Source organism: Equus quagga, chromosome 8, assembly GCF_021613505.1.
Source record: "Equus quagga isolate Etosha38 chromosome 8, UCLA_HA_Equagga_1.0, whole genome shotgun sequence".
NCBI lineage: Eukaryota > Metazoa > Chordata > Mammalia > Perissodactyla > Equidae > Equus > Equus quagga.
Window position 1 is genome coordinate 2,749,315 of NC_060274.1, and position 19,674 is coordinate 2,768,988.

The 19,674-nt window shown below is 48.8% G+C and overlaps 1 protein-coding gene across 6 annotated transcripts in view; it reads left to right on the plus strand.

The window, feature by feature from the left end:
* The window catches only part of UNC93A (unc-93 homolog A), a 31,144-nt gene extending 13,915 nt beyond the window's left edge, over positions 1-17,229 (plus strand). For all 6 annotated transcript variants that reach the window (XM_046669895.1, XM_046669893.1, XM_046669894.1 and 3 more), the window contains exons 7-10: positions 4,197-4,411; positions 6,525-6,660; positions 7,013-7,144; positions 15,333-17,229. In XM_046669895.1, coding sequence (XP_046525851.1) covers positions 4,197-4,411; positions 6,525-6,660; positions 7,013-7,144; positions 15,333-15,598 — 749 coding nt within the window. In that variant the 3' untranslated portion in view covers positions 15,599-17,229. The remainder of the gene's footprint in view (positions 1-4,196; positions 4,412-6,524; positions 6,661-7,012; positions 7,145-15,332) is intronic.
* The last annotated feature ends 2,445 nt before the right edge of the window (positions 17,230-19,674 follow it).

The following is a 19,674-nucleotide window of genomic DNA, read 5'->3' on the forward strand; positions in this document are numbered from 1 at the left end:
GCCCCCAATACTCAGGTGTCTTTCAAAGTCACTTCCAAATCAGAGGTGCTGAGTGATCACTTGTAAAACAGTCAGTTTATGGTGCAAAGCAGAGTGGTGCAAAGCATGTGCCCGGCAACAGGCTAGCCCTCATGTGGTCCAGACACTAGGAAGACAGGAACCTCACCTTTAAGCTTAGAGTCCAATAAAGGGGACAGATACACATTCAACTCCCCACAATTTGATGTGACAAGTGTTTTGAACAAAGTTCCCAGTCGATGTGTAGTTACATCGTCTTGGGAAATTGGGTTCCAGAGCAGCTTTGAGAGGAGGCGGCCCCTGGGCCGGTCTGGAAGGAGGGGTAGGGTTTTACCAGCAGAAAGGGGGATGTGAGAGGGCACTGAAGGCAGAGAAGCCCAAAGAGGAGCGGGCGTGGCTGGAGGACAAGGGCATGGGAGGGGACAGAGGAGCCAGAGATGGGGGTGACCAGCTGTGGTCCATTGTGGAAGAACTTGACACCGTGCCAAAGAGTCTGGACAGGTGCAGATTCATTTTCTAGACGGAGTCTAATGTAGGTGTGATTTGGAAGTGCAGAAAAACAGTGGGCAGAGCAGCCAGTTAAGGGAATCCACAGGAGGCAGGGAGGATGACAGTGGCAGAGTGAAGACAGAGGGGAGGGCAAGAAAGTTTAGAGCAAAAGCCAATAGGACTTATCTATGGAGTCGACATGGGATGTGGGAGAGAAAGGGCTGAAGAAACCCTGAAGTTGAAAGCAGAGTTCGTTCAGTTTGGGAAATGTCTCGCCTGATGCGATGGCAGAATGATGGGTCCACGAGGCAGCCGGAAACACTGTGTTGGGTTCAGGACCGAGGCCCAAGAGCAGGAGTGCATGCAGGAGCGTCTTTTTATGTGATGGTTGAAATCTTAGTAGGAGATGAGAGTCTTAGGGAGAAAAAGAAAGGATTGTTAGGAAGAAGTGGGTACAGCCCAGAACCCTGAGTGTACCCACACTCAAGGCCGGGGAGTGGGTGGCAGCCTTTGAAGAAGGCAGAAGACAAAATCAAGGGCATAGAGGACTCCCAAGGTGGCAGCAGCAGCGAGGTGGGGGCTGAGATGGTCACAAGTGACAAAGGCTCCTGGGACGCTGAAGGATGAGGTTGAACACCAACAGGCTATTGACACCCATCAAGAACGTGATTTTGGTTGGTGCTTCTGTGCCAGGGCCAGGTTGGAGTGGTTTGAGAAGTGAGTGGAAGGCGGGGCATGGGGAACCGGTGGAAAGTAGGCCCCAGCCTGCTTCCACCATCTCCAAAGCTTCTGCTGACCTGGAACTGCTTGTGGCTTTTCCCATTGGGCCCCAGTGTATCCATCAACGTGGTGAGGATGGGAGGTCACCTCGGCTGGTCCCTTCTCAACAGTCCCTGTCACCATCTCCTTCACACGGTGGAGAGGCTGGGCCTCATGGAAACGACTGGACTGAGTCAAGGTCCTCAGGTTCTGCCCCCAGCTCTTCCACTCCTAGTCATGCAGCCACATGCATGACCCTCCCATCTGTGACATGCACTGGTCTGAGCAGAGGTGGCCAGCTTCTTCCACAAAAGGCCAGACCATAAATATTTTAGGCTTGAGGGCCGTATGGTCTCTGTTGCAAGATTCAACACTGTCTTTGCTGTGGAGAGGAAGCCACAGACAATGTAAACAAATAAGCGTGGCTGGGTTCCAGTAAAACTTTATTTACAAAATTGAGAAGCCAGCAGGCCTGGGCCCAAGAACTGTGGTTGGTTGAGCCTGTTCTCCAGAAAGAGCACTAGCCACGGAAAAGCACATTTTCTGCATTTCAGGCTCTTTGTTACATTTCTATCCTCAAAACGTGGCTCTCTGCGTGCCTTCCCCAGTGAGGGTACACCTCATGTCCCTGAATCTCCACGTGTCCTCTGGCAGCAGCCCCGGGCCCCACTTAGACGTTACACACCACTCCTGGTTCGCAGAGTCAACAGCCTAAGAGAGTGGGGGTCCACACGTTTATGTAAAACAGAGACCATGTGTATGAAATATGGAGAAGCTGTCTGTTGTTATTCGGTTGTGGCTTTCTTGCAGGTTTTGTGTCTCCTTTCTCTAAGCAAGGCCATGCTACCAGAGAGACAAGAAAATTAGGAGAGGAGAAAAATGGACTAAAAAACAGAGAAGGTCACCCCCCTGGAGTCATTTCCCAGGATTTCTGAGCTTTGTCCTAGTGAAGTTTCTTGGAAAGCCATTCTCTTTAGAATGCAGCTTCTTAGTCATGCATCACCAGCGGCGTCCCAATTCATGCCCCTTCGAAAGGTTCTGGGTCACGGGACAGCTCTGGACGCACACATAGGAAACATGTGGCTTCCATATGGATGACTCACCTCTCATAGGCTCTGCTGGGGGGTCAGTGTCCTAGGGGGCTGCTCAGAGGCCCTCCTACAAGGTGAGACATGCTGTGGCCCGTTAGTGGAGACCGATACACATTTTCACGTGGTCCACACACAGTTAATGGGGTTGGTGTGGAAGAGCGATTTACAGTTGAAATGCCCAGAGTGCCCTTTGCCCAGGCGTGGTCACCTGCTTTGACAGTTGAGTGGCCAAGCACGACACTAGAGGAAATGAACGGTGACCATGGAAGGACCGTGCGCGACAGCGTTGCGGGCTTTCTCAAGGTGTTTAATGAATTTGATTAAAATGCTGAATTAGTATGAAGTTGGGGAAGGGTTCTATTGACAAAAATAGAGCGTAGAAGTCAATTAACACTTCTCTGGGTGGAAATGCATTAATAGTGGAGTTTTCTGAGCTGGCAGCGAGGTTTACCGTTTCTGCAAACAGCTCGGAAGAGGGCCGACTCTGTAAACCCCATGGTCTCAGTCACGCTCAGCCAGCCAGGCGAGATCGAGGCATCTGTTGGCTGTAAGAGATGGAAAAATAGCAGATACGGTTGGTGAGATGAAGGAAAGAGAGAAAGTCATCAAATCATCTTTAAAGGATGACAGGTCTCAGCTATTCAAACTAGGAATAAGTGATTCAGATCTTTCAGAGCCGTTCTGAATGATTCTGACCAGCACCAGGAGACAGGCAAGATGGTCTGGTCGCTGCTCTTGAATTGATCTGTGATTCCCAAAGCGCCATGTACGATTATCATCGCCTGAGCGAAGAAAAACAGGGGAGACATAAAGATATCAGAAAAGACACCTAAAATCATTGAGAATGAAAAGTGTTCTATGTAAAGAAAAAAAAGGCATAACAAATGTCCATCCTTCATCTAGAGAAAGGAAGGTGATCTGATAAGGCAGTGGGTGGATGGGAGGGAAAGAGGCTAGTCATTGCAGCTTGGAATTGTGAAAGTACAGGATGTCCTCTCAAAGGAGGAAATGAATAGTTTTCTTTTTAAAAAAAATTGTTTTTGCATAGATAGCTCATTCACATGGTTCAAAATGCAAATATTGGAAAAGGCATGTGGTGGAAATTCTCCTCTCACAGCTGTCCCTTGGCACTCAGTTCTCCTGTCCCCATAGGCAACCCACGTTGTCTTTAATTCCTAGACGTATTTAATGAACATATAAACAAATACATCTTTACGTTCCTCTTTATCGTAGACGCACAGTTCTGCATCCTGTTTTTTTCTCTTAGCCATTTCTCTTGGGAGATTTCCCATCTCAGTATGTAAAGAACTTCTTTTCCTGTCTTCAAATGCACAACATCCCATTGGGATCGACTGTGATATATGTCAGCAAGTCCTACAGCAGGACTGTTAGATGAATAGAATTGGAATAAACGAAAAGCTTAGCAAATGGTAACCTTCCAGAATGCATAATCCTGGGAAGGGAGACTGGCTGTTGGTAGAAACTATTCTGAAGGTTAGGATGAGAGAAAGAGTCGATGGTTAAGGACCCTGAGGACATCTGGGGTCTCTCCCCAAGATTTTGTATTTTATGTCACTGAAGGCAATCTGGCTGACTGTGGCAGGTTTCATGAGAAAGCCTGCCAGCCACAAGTTAATTATCTATGGCCACGTGTGTAGGAATCCAACGTGACATTGGAGATGTGAGGCTTGGTCAGGCCCGGCTTACCTAGTTTCATCTTAAATCTGGATTTGAAATTGACCCGCCAGAAGAAGAAGGGACTGAAGTCACGCATGCCCAGTGACCACCACCTCCTGGATCTTATAACACAGCAGCGTTCACTCTTTATTTTCCTTCCAGGGAGTGGTGTGCTGGCAGTCCTGCTCGTAGCCACCTTTCTCCAACCCATAAAGGATGTCCAAGAGAAAAGCAAAGGAGAGGAAAAGTCGTCATCTTTTTGGTCCACTTTGCTGTCAACTTTCAAGCTTCTCAGAGATAAACGTCTGTGTCTCCTCATTCTGCTGCCGGTGTACAGTGGGTTTCAGCAAGCCTTCCTCTCGGGTGACTACACGAGGGTACGAGAGCAAGCTAGAAGCCAAGTACATGTACCACGGTGTACTGCCACACCTACCTGGGTTTGGAGGTCTCTGGGCCACCTGCCCTGAGCCCGGGCAGGCAAACGTGGCTGCTGGTGCTGTGCACGTCCTTATGATAGCTAAATTTATGGTTTAAGATATAGGCTTCCAGGTGACTGCAACTCACCTGAGTATGGCCTTATCTCCGGGGAACATTGCCCCTTGACATGTATCTTCACGGGCAAGGACCACAGCTATTCATGAGTCATCACGTGTAACATTTATTTGTGTCACGCCTGCCTGCATCTCACCCTGTGTCCTTATTTTAGAGAAGAAATAGGGGAAAACAGTAATCCATGAATAACACTGAAATTCCTTATCACTCTAGTTTTCAAATTGTGTGTTACAGTCCGGAAACAGACATGGCTCCCAGGCATTGTCACCCTGTCTGCTCAGATCACCCTCTTTCCCCAGATGCCTGCCTGGCCCACACGCTGCCTGCCCGCTTTGTCAGAAGGGGGAAGGTCTCTTTGGGGTCGGCCAGGGCAGGGCAGGAAGGCTGGATGAGCAGAGAGACCCTCATCCGCTGAGGTTGACACAATTGGACTCATGGCCACCTTCCATCATGGATCTCTCATGGAGTCTCTTCTCTCCAGTTCCCCTGCCCTGGTGGTACCCCGTCCTGAAGAACATTCTGGGATGCCATGAAAGGGATGCCACAGACAGGGATGTTAGAGAATAGAGACCGTTTTTCCAGAAAGTGTTGGATAGGAGCTGGGCGTGGTAGGGGCTGGAGAGAGGCAGGGCCAAGGCTGGCCCAGTCAGCCTGCATCCCAGGGGCATCCCTCTGATCGGATCACCCTCCTTATCCGGGAGCTTTCTCCTGCTTCATCCCCACCATGGCTCCCTCCCAGGCAGAGTTGCCAAATTAGCAAGATAAAAAGCACAGTGCTCAGTTAAATCTGAATTTCGGATAAACCACACATATCCTTTAGAATAAGTATGCCCTGTGCAGGATTTGGGCGTCCTAGATTTTCTCTGGCATCCCTGCTCCCGGGACCATCTTGACGGAGAGTCTTAGAGTTCTAAAGAGTAAGGACACGATGGTCCCTTGGTGTTTGGACATGCCCTCATGTGACCTCAGCCGGTGTCCCCACCATCCAGATGTGGTGGGGCGTCCTAGCCAGTCCCCTTGTCTATGTCTGTCCTGATTCTGCCCAAGGAGAGGATCGGTGGGCACGCAAGGGTAACAGCTGGAGCCCAGGCTGACCCATGGTCCTGGCTGGGGGGCCACTTCATCCCTCACTGTCTGGTTGAGGAGCATTTTTCTTTCTTCTTGACTCTACTGGGAGTCCTTTCATTCTCTTTCCATCTTCTTCTTATTATTATTTTATTAAGGCTTTATTTTTTAGAGCCATTTTAAGTCAGTAGCACTATTGAGAGGTAGGTACAGCGTTTTCACATGCCTCCTGCCTCCCTACACACAGCTGCCCCCATTATCAACATCTCACAAGAGGGCACATTTGTTACAATTGATGAAGCTACACTGACACACCGTTATCACCCCGAGTCCATAGTTTATGTTGGGGTTCACTCTGGGTGTTGTACATTTTGTGGCTTTGGGCAAATGTATAATGACATGTATCCATCACTATAACATCTTACAGAGTATTTCACTGTCCTAAAAATCCTCTGTGCTCAACCTAAATTCATCACCCCTTCTGTCTTCTTTCCACTGTCTTATAGGCCCAATAGGAAGTGTTCAACCTCAACAAGAATAGTTCAAATTTGCCCTTAAGAAAATAATAAGTATAGCACAGCAGAGAGCAAAAGATATATGGCAGGAGCTTGCCCAGACATCTGTCCAAACCATTCCTCATTACCTCTTACCCAAAAGGGGATTTTCCTTACAAGCATGGGCATTGTTCTCCCATGCTGGGACCGCGAAACCCTAGACAAAGGTTTCAGGCCACTTCAGCATGTCAGCTGTCACACAGCAGAATGCGTTTGAGCATAAATTATATTCCAACCACCAACATGCAAGTTCAGAGCCAGGCCCTGGGGAGGCTTGAGACAAGCATCGGCTAACATCGCTCTGTGCTCCCTCCTCCAGTCGTACGTCACCTGCGCCCTGGGGATCCAGTTTGTTGGCTACGTGATGATCTGCTTCTCGGCCACCAACGCGCTGTGCTCCGTGCTGTACGGGAGGATCTCCCAGTACACGGGCAGAATCGCTCTCTACATGCTGGGTAGGTAGACACGTCTGCCAGATTCTGGCAAAAATGGTGACGTGCAATAGAAAGAGCGTGTGCCACTCGGAGTTGGTGTGAGGGCTGAGGGTGTATGTGGGACTGCTTTGAAATCAGTAAAGCCCCGTGGAAGTCCATCCAGGGTGCACATACGTCAACCTGCACATTCAGTGTCAAAATCTACCTGAAGAAATGAGTTTGGAGTATTCTCAGGATACGTTGTTTAAGCCAGGAAACCAATGATCAGGAAGCTTCCTTTGGCATGAACATGTCTAAGACGTGCTCAGCTGATGGTACGTCTCGTCTTAGTGCTGGCCCATCTTGGTACTCATTTCCCTCTGCACACTCCCAGGCACGGGCATCCACGTCTCCTGTGTCATCGCCCTCTTGCTGTGGAAACCACACCCTCACCAGCTGGCCGTGTTCTTCGTGTTTTCTGGCCTTTGGGGCATGGCCGACGCCGTCTGGCAGACACAAAACAATGGTGAGTTCCCAGCATAGAGCACTTCCTGCTTAGGGCTCCCTCCCTCAGCCAGCTGTGCGGGGGACACATGGCGGGTGGAGGACCTGCCAACTTGGGGCAACCTGGGGAGACGCAGGGACGTGGCCTATCAGGAGAGTGTGGAGCAGGTAACCAAACAGCCCAAGAGGGCTCCTACTTTGTACTCTGAAGGTGAAGTATTTTCTCTGAGCATTTATTCACATGCATGATGCAAGAGAGAAAAATCACCCCTCGGTTCTTCACGGAGAGATTCTCCTTGGGATGGGCATTATCCTGCTTGAGTCTGGATGAGCTTCCACCCCGATGGAAGACTACCTTTCTTAGTAATGGCAGTTCCTTCATGGCCTTCCATTGGAAAAGCATTTCTGAGTAGGGGGATCACTCCCTGCGCGCTTGGTACTGGTGTACAAGGACAAAGACCCCTCCAAGGTGCTCTCAGTCAAGATGGGGAGATGGATGTGCAACTTCTGGAGCAGAAGCGCTTACAGATTCCTATAATAACGTCCAAGCAGGCTGCACTGGGGATTGGGAGCTGTCAATTTTCTGGGAGAATTGAGTTGGGGTTCCTCCTTGTCTGGGAAACACCTGGGGACTAGACATTGGGTCAGGCCAATCCACACACAAGCCACAAGCCAGTGTTTCCAGGGACGGAGGCCTGGCTGGTGTCCCCACACCTGGGCATAGCAAGTGTACATGACCTCATCCATTGTGAGCTCAATACTTTGGGATGGCTCCCCCCTTACGGTCTTAGGGTTGTCACAGCTTATAGACCAGCTGAAAAAATATCATGAACAAACCTAGTGCTGGTGGATTTAAAGATTTGGGTTTCACAATCCTTCCTCAGTAATGCAGGGGGCTTTCCTGAAGTTTGAGCCAGATGACAAGCATGTGTTTGGCTCAGTGGTAGAATCTGGTGTGTTTGGATCAAGGTCAACACCTGGAACCAATGACTACAACTATTCCCATGCTAGACTCGCAATATTGCTCAACAGTAGTCAGCGGAGGAGAGAGAAACAGAAACTCACGTCAGCTTTTCTTGGCAGTCCCAAATTATAACCCAGCGACAGGGCACGTTACCTGTCGGAATACTGGGCGTCTTACCAATGAGCTTCAGGACAGAATTTCTTTCAGTATCCCCGTGGAATGGTGAAAGACACTCAGTATCTTACTGAACGCTCCAAATGCAGATGCCTCTTGCTGTCTAAAACGTTAGCTGACGTCTCTGAACTCACTTGAATTTTAAAAAGTATTTACACATTAAAAGTCAAGTAAGGGACTAGAGTAAGTAGCCACAATACTCCATACAGTAATCCTCCAGGGTTTTCAAATGATTGCAATAAATATACTTGGTTTTCTTCCTCCCTGAGATACAGGAATAAATGCTTTAATTCACTCTCCTTTTCTTTTCTTGGACCTAAGAGACAGTCAGGCCAAGCTTTGGTCAAGATTGTGCAAAGTTACATAAGGTCCAGTGAATAACTCAGACCTTCAAGCCCAATGAGTAGCTTGAATAAAGAATCTCTTGAATAAGGGATGCTAATTTAAAATGAATTATTTCTGTCTTTTTGTCCAGGTAAAAAGTAAATTTTTTCAAGGAAAAATAAGTCATTGGGGAAAACTGTTCTTTTCATATATTTGAGAACTTCCTTTGGAGTCTACACTCGCCATCGTCTCTGCCAGGAGTGGTGTTTCAGGAACTGCGTTTCTTGCAGGCTGGCACCACCAGGCTCTCATAGAACTTGCCTGCAACATGGCACATCCGTGTACAGTCTCTATTTTTTAAAAAACTGGAGATTTTGCATAGCTTTTGCCACCTCCCCAGAACAACTTGCTTTCATTTTGTTTTCTTAAATAGCAAGTTGGATTTCCAAACCTATTCTCCTTGAATGGGTGCCTCTCTTTTAAGAAAATTCATGAGCCCCATACTTTCCTAACTAATGAAATGGCATACAATTCAGTGCAATTTAAGCCTTCTTTTCAATCATCACGGCTCAAGGTGAAAACTGGTCACTCCAGTTCTCCAACTTAGAACCAAACCAGATGACAGAACCATGCGAGCTCTTTCCTGGGGCAGAATTGGGCAACTTGCTGATCGATGTTTCCCACTGGGCTCCAGGAATCCCTTTGGCCTCTGGAGCAGCAGATCGGGGCCAGTGACTCCTATCTGTTTATTCACCCTGACAGTTCATGAAAGATGGGTACTGTTGCCATGGCAACCCTTACAAGTCAATGCGCTGCGTTTATGATTCACAATGTCTGGTCTAAAAATATTCTTTGGCCCTGTTAGAGGTCAAAGGGGCTGTTTTCGGGCGGATAGGCTCGGAAGATCTGACTCCTCTTACATGCCCTGTTCATTTAACTTGTCTTTTCCAACCCAAATAAGACTGTCCGACAATTTGTCCATATCCCCTCATCCAAGGACAGGAGTCAGCTTCCACCCAGTGCCTTCCCCGGACGATGAGGCAGACAAGTCAGGCCGGGAGCGAGGCTTTTCTCTTTCTAAATAAACTTTTCATTTTGGAATAATTTCAGGTTTAACAGAGTTTCAGAGATATAGTATAGAGCGTCCCCCTATACCGCTCGCTCAGGGTGCCCTCGTGCTAACATCTTGCAAAACGATGGTACGTTTGTCCAAACCAAGAAATTGACATTGGGACCTGACTGAACTAAACTGCAGACTTTATCTGGGTTTCTCCATCCCCCACTCCAGGATCCCATCCAGAGGACCCCGTTGCGTTTGGTCTTCACATGTCCGTTGTCTGGTCAGTGACAGTTTCTTGCTTTCCCTTGTTTTTCATGGCCTTGATACTTTTGAAGAATACTGGTCAGGTATTTACTAGATTGTCCCTTAATTCGAGTTTGTCTGATGTTTCCTCCTGATTAGGCCAGGCTTTATGGGTTTTGAGGAGGAAGACCCCAAAGTCGAATGCCAATCTCATCATATCATGACAGCAACATGACTGATCACTGAGGAATGTCAACCTCATTGATCGCTGGCCAACCTGGTACCTGCCAGTCTTCTCCAATGCACAGTTACTATTCTTTCTGTTCCCCAGCCAATTTTTTGGAAGCCAGTCATCACCAACTCTAGCCAACCATCAAGGGAGAGGTAATTAATCCCCGCCTGCTGGAGGAGGAGCATAGACATAATTCATGTGTAATTCTTCTATAAGGAATATTTGTCCCTTCTTTCCAATTTATTTAGTTATTTACTCAACCATTTATCCACATCAGTATGGGCTCCTGATTTATTGTACCCTCTGAGTTACAGTCCAATGCTACCGTATTTGTTCTGTGTCTCTAATTGTCCCAGCCTTGGCCGTTGGAATCTTTCACGTTGACACCTGCGTCCTTTGATATATTCCATCTATTTTTTTTTAGTACTTCCTTATTTTCTGGCACTAAAAAATATTCCAGGCCCATCTTGTAATTCTCCCCTGCTAGACCTAGAATCAGCCATTTCTCCAAGGAGTCTGGGTCCATTGTATCGGGTAATGGTGTTATAAACCAAAGTTCGAGTCCTGGGTGTGCTCATTGCTACTGAGGTAATGTTGTTTCTCGGCCCTCTCGGCGGGAGTGAGAAGAGGTGTGTACGTGTACTGGTGTTTCTGTATTTGTGTCTGTATCTACACTCTGTTTATACCGTAAACAAGGATGAGTTCACACTGATGTCCTGACTCTAGTCCAGCACCACAGGCCATTCTAGCTCCCTCTTGCGGACATGTGACTTCTCTCTCTGACAGTGAGAAACCTGGCCCCCACGATGCACCATATTATTTACTGGTTCAATCTTAGTGTACACGGAAAGCAACTTTAGAATCATTGAAATATTGTTTTTAGCCTACTTTCCTTTTCTTTCGAATGTCTTTCTCCTCTGCCCACCATGTCCTTACCTGTTGGAATTTGACACAATTAATGTGCTGCTTTCTTTATGTTTAGGTTAAAATAGGAACCAGAGCATAAGAAATTTCCCCAAAAGCATGTGTCTAATCTTGACTGGCTCTGCCATCTCCTCCTTCGGGCTGGTCCTGAGTCACTCAGGCATATGCGCAAATGAGGAAAATGGATCCCTCCCACCCCTGACTCCTTTCTCTGCATCTCCTTGAAAGGCGTTCTGGCTGCCGACATCAGGGTCCTTTGGCTCGCTCCTTCTCCTGGCTCTGATCAGCTTTGTTTGGATAGAACTAAGCTTAGGAGGGAGGAAGGAGGAAGGGTCCCACCTCTTGTTCAGTTGCGACACATCTTCTTCAGTCTCTTCATTCCATTGTACAGCCAGAGGCACAGCCAGCTTTCCCGCCAACTTCTGGGTCCCAGGTCCTCCCAATCTGAACTCCTCCTGCCTCTCAAGCACACTGAGGTTATCCTGAACCCAAGAGTGCCAGCTAGCAGACATCCCTGACCTCTCTTCCCTGCTGGTGTATCTCCTCAGTAGGGGTCAAATTTTAGCATCAGACTCAGAATGTCAAGTTCCTCCTTTGGCATATATGGCTAGAAAGTTTAAGTTGATGAAAAAACTCAGAAAGCTCAGGAGTCCATGGGTACTTAAGAGGCTGAACTGGACTTGAACCCACCGGAGCTTGATCAGGAGAGAGCGAGGAGAGAGTCCCCTTATCCTGGAGCACAGTGATTTATAATCATCGCAATCTAAATTTCATCTTGAAATCCCGAAAGACACCAACCTGTAGACCAAAAACATTAGTTTAAAATTAGGGTTGCCCATATTACTGGAATGCTCACGAAATTGGGCTGCATTTGCTCTGGCCCCACAACCCGTTAAGGGTGCTGTTGGACCTTCTTTGTCACAGAACATGACATAAGCGACCACGGGTGGCCAGTGTGTCTCAACTCGGATTTTCTTCCCTAGTATCTTGTTTTTGTATCCAGTCTTAAGAGTCACCCTCCAAAGAAAGACAAGAGATGTCTAAAATAATCCTTGAAGCTGACTAAATCCCCCAAATTTTCACCGTTAGCTTCTCTTTGCACGTTGACGTTCATTATGATGGATGCTTTACAGTCTCAGACAACAAGGGTCCCTTCTGAGTGTTCCAAACAGCCTCTTGTTTTCCCAAACACACCTACGTTGTTTAAAATGTGTATCTTATCTTCTCTCTTACATCTGCCCAATGACCTCATCCTCCTGAATCCCTCCCACGGTAGACAGGTGGTTGAGTGACCAAAAGCCAAGAAGTGTCTCCTGGGCGTTGACATTTCCTGGGCAGACTTGCAGGGGACCTTGCTGCTGTGACCCCACATCTTTCTCCCCATTGCTGGTGGGGCCTCTCCTACAACCCTCTCCCCTCCCCTTTCAACTGTAGGGAGAAGGGGATGGGGAGAAGAAAAGGGACAGAATGAAGGCTGAAAAAGAAGGTGTTTGTGACAGTTCCATTGTCAGCGCTCCCTCCCACAACTACCCACCTTGTAGGAAACAGTTCTAAGAAAATCTCCCTCACTCTGCAGACCTCAGCTGCCCCTGGGAATAAACGCTCCATGGTACAGATGGTGTCTGGTCCCCCTGGGGCCGGGGGCAAGGGCCATCTGTCCATCCTGCCCCGTGGTGGGGACCCACACTTGGCATTTGGGTTCACTCATTATCTTACTCACATGCAAAGGTGGTCGCCCGTCCTGTATTTCCTCCACTCCCTCCCCAGGTGGGCTTTTTGGGTTATAACAGGAAGGGAAGAAGAGGAAAGGCAGCTCTCTCTTCCTTGGGATTGCCCCGCCGTTTCCCCATCTTCTTATTCATACTTTGAGATGGAGTGTTGGGTCTCTGACCCTGCAGGACGTGGCTTGGTGTCTGACCTGTTGGTGTTCTGCTCACCTCGTGAGGTCACCCTCCAGCCATTGGTCCACTTAGTCACTCAATAAGTATTTTTCCTGACCTTCGATAGTGTTGGAATAGTCATTCTAGATAAGAGTGGAGTCCACAGACTAGTCAAGCACAGGTGGAGAAAAAATAATGAGTGGCGGGAAGCGGGTGAGAGGCCTGCCTGGGTGCTATGGGGAGAAGGGCGAGGCCCTGAGGATGCTGGTGAGATGGCAGTCACGGAGAACTTGACAGAAGGATCACGGGGGAGAGGTCACCAGAGAGGCCTGGCAGAGCCCTTCACGTGGGGCCTGTCACCTGCACAGACACAAGGACCGTGGGGCTGTAATGGGGGCACTCTGGACTGTGGCAGGTGGTGCTCCGGAGGGACAAGGCCAGATCATGGAGGGACCTGCCCCCATCATGAGGTGCTTGGTCTCCCCCAAAGCCGGGGGGTCCACTGAGACTTCTCAGCATGGGAGTGACAGCATAGTTATATTTTAGAAAGATTATTGCAGCAACAGTGTGGAGGATAATTTGGAGGAGAGAAAGACTGGAGATGAGGAAGAGATGACTCCAGAGGTGACAAGAGATGAGGCAAGAGATGCACAGATGGGCCAGACAGGTGGGATCGGAGAGAAAACCCAAACGTCCGGGAGTCCAAGTCTGACAAATGGGCCACAAGCTTCTGGAGAGCAGAAATCACGGCTGTCTCTGGGGTTACAGAGCTCGGTGCTATGATTGTCGCCATATGGTAGGTACTTAGTAAATGTCAGAATGGATGGATAGAATAGACCAGACATTGGTGTCGGTGGAGGGAGGAGAGGAAAGGAGGCCTGAATGGGGCTTGCACGACCGTCAGGAAGCCCCGAGTTTGCTTCTGGGCTGAAGCGGGGGAGGAGGTAACAGAATCAGAAGGTTCAGGAGAGGGGCTCGAACTGATGGTATAACATCCCCGAGGGGACAAGAGCGAGTGGGTCCTCTGTGCAGGGACCCCTTCCTGGGCCTCGGTGGGAGGAAGGAGAGCACAAGGCGATGGGTCTGTGATGGTGGCTTAAGAAGGAGAAGTTCTTTGTGAGAAGGCAAGTCCCTCGACAGAGAGGGGAGGGCGTGGGGACCTGGGCAGTGCGGGAGAGAATGGAGCAGGACGGGGCTGGCCCCAGACATCGGCCAGGATGCTCAGGACGGTGCCTATGCATCAACTTGTCTCTGTTGAACGCTGTCAGATCCTAACTATTAACCTTCCAGAAGATTCTTCCAGTCCTCCCCCAGGTATATCAAAAATTTCACGATGCTGTGAACGGGAAACAAAAAATCATTTCCTTTCATCTAGAAGCATCATCAGATTGTACTATTTTGCTGGGCTGCCGTAACAAAGCACAACAGACGGAGCGGCTTAACCAACAGACATTTATTCTCTCTCACTCACGGAGGCTGGAAGTCTGAGATCCAGGTGTGGGCAAGGCTGGTTCTCCTGAGCCCTCTCTCTTGGTGTATAGATGCCTTCTTCTCCTTGTGTCCTCACGCAGTTGTCCCTCTGTGTGTGTCTGTGTCCTCATCTCTTCTTACGAGGACAACAGTCACACTGGGTTAGGGCCCACCCATATGACTTCATTTAACTTGATCACCTCTTTGAAGACCCCACCTCCAAAAACAGTCACATTCTGAGGTGCTGGAGGTCAGGACTCAGCATATGGATTTTGAGTGGACACAATCCAGCCCCTAACACAGACTCAGGTCATCTCTCTCCCAAACCTTCAGGCAACCACCTGAGGGTTCTCAGGCCTTTGATCGAGGCCAGGTGTGAGCACTCGGACACTGCAGCCTTGCCTGTCTCAACGCTTGCTTAAGTCTCCAGGATAGGAGGGAAAGTCCCATACAAAGGTCCATTACTCCGCTGCGGTCACCGAAAATTCTGGGGTTGGCATCACTTATCTCGTAAGCTAGTGTGCATGTTTCTGATGACATTCCCTAAGAGAAAGAACAAATGTCTTTTCCTGATAGGATCTTTCCATTTGTCTTCGCTTGTGGACTCTGATGAGTGGCCACGCCTCCTCTTACACAAGTCAGATCTGCAAGCTTTGTTTCTCTCATCTACAAAGTGAGGGCTTGAGCCAAATTTCCCTCCAGAGCTAACATTTCACAAATTCTCCGTTTCTTATGTATATGATGGTTCTTCACTGCTGGAGAGTGTCACTTGACTTGCTAGAATCCACCGTGCGCAATGGTTCTGTTTTCTAAAAAGGAATAGTTCCTGATTTTGTCAAGAAAATGGGGTAGTGGGATAGCTACACTGTTTTCAGCAATAATTGAAAGCATTGTCGGAGGTTTCACAGCAATGTCTTCCTCCCATTCTGTCCCCTGCAGCCCTTTATGGCGTTCTGTTTGAGAAGAACAAGGAGGCTGCCTTTGCCAATTATCGCCTTTGGGAAGCCGTGGGGTTCGTCATTGCGTTTGGATACAGCACGTTTTTGTGCATCTATGTCAAACTCTACATTCTGCTGGGAGTCTTGAGTCTGACGATGGTGGCGTATGGAATTGTTGAGTATCTGGAGTCCAAGAACCTGGCCCAGCCACTGGCTATGGAAGAGACAAAGCCAGCAGAGGAAGGAGAAATACAGACAAAACTGTGAAAGCAACCCCCCATGGGAGGTGAACTCAGAGCGCATCAGCAAGAGAGCCTTGTTTGAAGGTGCCTCAGAGTTTGTGGTTGATTATTCACAACTATTTCAGCAATGGATGGCCATTCTGAAGACAGAAAAAGGTTTCATTTTTTAATGTATTTTTTTAATTCGATCAAATTTTCAGTCCACTATCTCATCAGTAGAGATTAAGAGTATCCGTGAAGGAAGCAGTTAATTTCAGATACAAAAGAAAAAAGTCCAGGGTCCAATCAGCCAATTGGAACTTGCTTAGGATCACAGAAACAATGACTTACACTTTTCTTTGTGGTTGTCATGGTGGTTGTTTTTAAGAATTGGAAGCCTGCTTAAAATAATGCAGCCCAACACCATAATTTTACAAATGGGTAAACTGATGTCCAGGCAGGTCAGCTGACTACCCCCCAGAGTCTGTAAGTGACAAAGCCAGACTAGGGTTCGTCACGTGTTAAAATGTAGAGAATGTGAGTTTCTAAATAAATGCAATTATATTGTGGGCTCACCTCCTGTCCAAATAGTTTCATTCTAAATACTCATATAGGTCCCACACACAAGTCACAAATAAGTGATCTAGCATGTCGTAGACCACCGGAAGGCTTCAAAAGTAATTTCAAATAAGATATAACATGTAAGACTAATGAGATGATAGAACTGGACATAGGGCGTACTTGTTGCGTGTTATGTGCCCGTCTTGCCATCAGTACCTACATCCGACAGCGGGCTTTTCCATTCCTTATCTTCTTTGAAGGCTGGGAACGTGGCGATGCGGTCCCCTGCCACCATCGAGTGCTTCTTTTCTTTCTGTGACATCCTGTGCCGTCTTATTCTCTCCCCCAGATTGTTTTTTCTCCTTTCCTCTCACTCCAAGATGCCTCCTACCCCCCTTCCCTCCTCAGTCTCTGCTCTTCTCCCAGGCTTCTTTCTGCATGTCCTGTGAGCGTGCCCCCACACGTCTTCCACACTTCCCTCTCATCTGTGGACAGCCCCCCACCACAGTCTGCCCTCCTCCAATCCTAAAGCAAACCCCTCCGTGGCCCCTCCTTTCCAACGAGGCGAGTTCTTTAGTCTGGCCCAGGGTCATCCAGGGGGCCACCATGCTCCCCTCAAGTTCCCTCTTCCCTCCTGACCTCCCCTCACACGCTTCCTCCACCTTGAATGCCTTCCTGCCCCCCAACACCAATTCTTCAAGCTTAATGGAGCTTGATGTCACCAGGGCATATGGGCTGTTCTCCTAGCCTATGTAACATACATTTATTATATTTATTTTTCGGATGAGCCTCTCCCCCTACTTGACCTTAAGCTTTCCAATGTATAGGCTGTAACACCAGCAGGCACTAAATGAATGTTTGTTGAGGGAAGAAAATGTATCAAGAATTCAAAGAATTGTTAACCCATCTCGGCCTCTCTGCGAAACACCAGTCAAACCCTGGCCCCTTCATTCACTCATTCATTCATTCACTCACTCAGTGCTAGCTGGGCCCCCGTGATGCTGGAGATGGAGTGATGAGCAAAGATGGACACGGTCCTTTCTCCACACAGACAGTTGTCAGCCAAGTGAGGAGACGGATGTTGATCAATTAAATATGAAATTCCGCCTGCTGTGAGTGATCGTGTTTGTGGCCTCTCCAGTGTCTCTTGCCCCCTGTTAGGATTTCGCCCTGACCCCCCAGCTCCTGTGGCCAGTGGGACTCTGCTTCCCATCACCCAGGCTCAACTCTCCTTCAGCACCTTCTCCCTCCACTGCCCATGGGGTCAGGGATAGGTCCGGCATTCCTCCTCAGATTCTCTGACCCGTCTCCTCTGGTCCATCCTTGGAACCGCCACCTTACTCCACCCCCTCCCCAACCTCACCGTTTCCTAACTTCCATCCTCCCTACAGGGCACCAGTCCCTCCACACTGGACTGACCACTCCGTCCTGAAGCTCAGCCCCTTTGAGGGTTCCCTCCCGTCTCAAGGTCACAGTCTGCATCCTGACCATGACTTTCCAGGCCCTTTGTGACTTAGTTCCAGCCTCCTCTTTTGCCTAAGGTCCATGTCAGCCAAACTTAACCATCCAATATTTCTCTGAAGCACCTGGTTCTTTCCTCGTGGGCCCTTCGCTCGAGCTGCTCTTGCGTCTCTATCCAAATCGCAGTCATCCTCCCAAACGGAATGGCATTGACTCCCGGGCACAAGTGAAATGCCGTACCTTCTGGAAGCCCTCCACAATCTTCTCAACAGAGCTGGGACCGGCGTTCTCTAAAGCTCTCAACTCTGTTTTCTCGTTTCTGGCCCTTTATGGCGGGCCAACTCATGTCGCATTTGTTGGCAAGATACCTGACCATCTTTACATTTCCCACAGTGTGGAGCTTGGGTTGTTTCATAGAGAATCAAAGCTCAGCAAGGATTTGTATGGGTCTCAACGAGGGGCCGGTGACATGCGGCGTCCCCTCCAACCTGCAGGGTTAGGATCCTGTAAATAAACCATGTGGGTCTCCTGGACCCCAACTGGGTCTAAGACAGCCTGCTTTGGAACTGATCTTTGGTTACACACCCAGCTCAGAGCATTTGAATGAGAGATGCCCTAATGTACTCAGGAACCCCCTCATATATTTTGGGGGGCCCTTGAGGATTATCCTGGAGATACCGGACTAGACTCTCCTGACCCCACCAGCCTCATCTCCCAAGACATGGATGGCACTGAGGTCCAGTGGGAAAGGACCCACAAGCTGAGAGGAGAGTCAGGAAGCCTGTACACGACCCTGGAGAGATCCCTATATGGATGTGTTTAAATCATGCCGCCAGGTCAGAGCCGAGGGGCAGAGTGGAGCGCCTGTAGTCTTAAGTTTGATTTTGTTTTATTTATTATTTTTGGAAGCCTGGGAGGCACCCTCAGCAATTGTTGACCTTGGGCATGACCTCGTGCATGGAGCAGCTCGCTGTTGAGCATTTGAGGGACATGTGCACTGAGCTGACTCAGCTTAAAAGGCAAAGGTTAGCCACTCAGTACTGTTTCTAGGAGTGCTCAGTTCCTCCTGAGCCTGGGTGCTGGTGCTAGGAGTGCTCAGTTCCTTCAGTGCTGTTCCTAGGAGTGCTCAGTTCCTCCAGAGCCTGGATGCTGGTACCGAGAATACTCTGCCTGTAGGGATCTCTCTGATGATCCATCAGACACCAGAAAATGAGGAGAATGTGAGCAGAGAGGCCTGGTCTTGAACCCCAGGCCCAAAGGTCCAGCTTCTCCCAACTGCAGGGAGCAAAGCCCATTTCTGTGAAAGAGGTGATGCGGAACAGGGCTGCATCTCCGAGTGTTCCCGAAGCAGACATCTCACTGGTTTGCAAGACCTCGCTTGAGGCTCGAGGATCTGCAGAATTCAGATCAGATGGATGAGCTCACTATCTTGTTTTGCTGCTGTGGGCACCCTCAGGAAAAAGTGCCAGACGATGCTTTTGCCAGGAGCCCAAGCCTCCGCGCATGACTGGAGGTTTTCAAGCCAAGCTCGCCACAGGGCATGCGGGCTGTCTGGCTGTTTGGTTGGCTGGTGCTGTCGGATGCTCTCGGATGAACAGCACTTTCCCATCTGCTGTGCACACCCTCCAGCTGCTAGGTTGGTCCTCCTGGCTCTCTCTGGAAGACTGCCTATGGCATTAGGGCCTTTTCTTTTCTCTTTATCCTTTGAACTCATTGATGAGGAGAATCTGTGACTGTGCCCGAGCACCCTGGTGCAAGGCCTAGAGAAAAAATCCTCAGGCTCTTGTCTCTGCCTGTCAGTGGGTGAAGGATGAGTGGTTCGTCCCCTTGATAGCGTCAGTATAGCCTGCCTCATGCGTGCGTGTTGGGAACACTGAATTGCAGCAGAAAGTAAATTATTTAATCTTGTTCTCAGTACTCCATTTGTAAAATGGGAATATTCCTACTTCATAGAAATCATTAGGGCAATGTGCTATCGTAGAACACTGTCAAAACTGTGCAGTGGAGCAGGAAGAATGACCATCCCCTAAGATGAAGGTTAAATACAGTGTTTTTTCGTGAATCCTAACCCTCAGTGGAGTTCTTACAAAACCTCAGTTG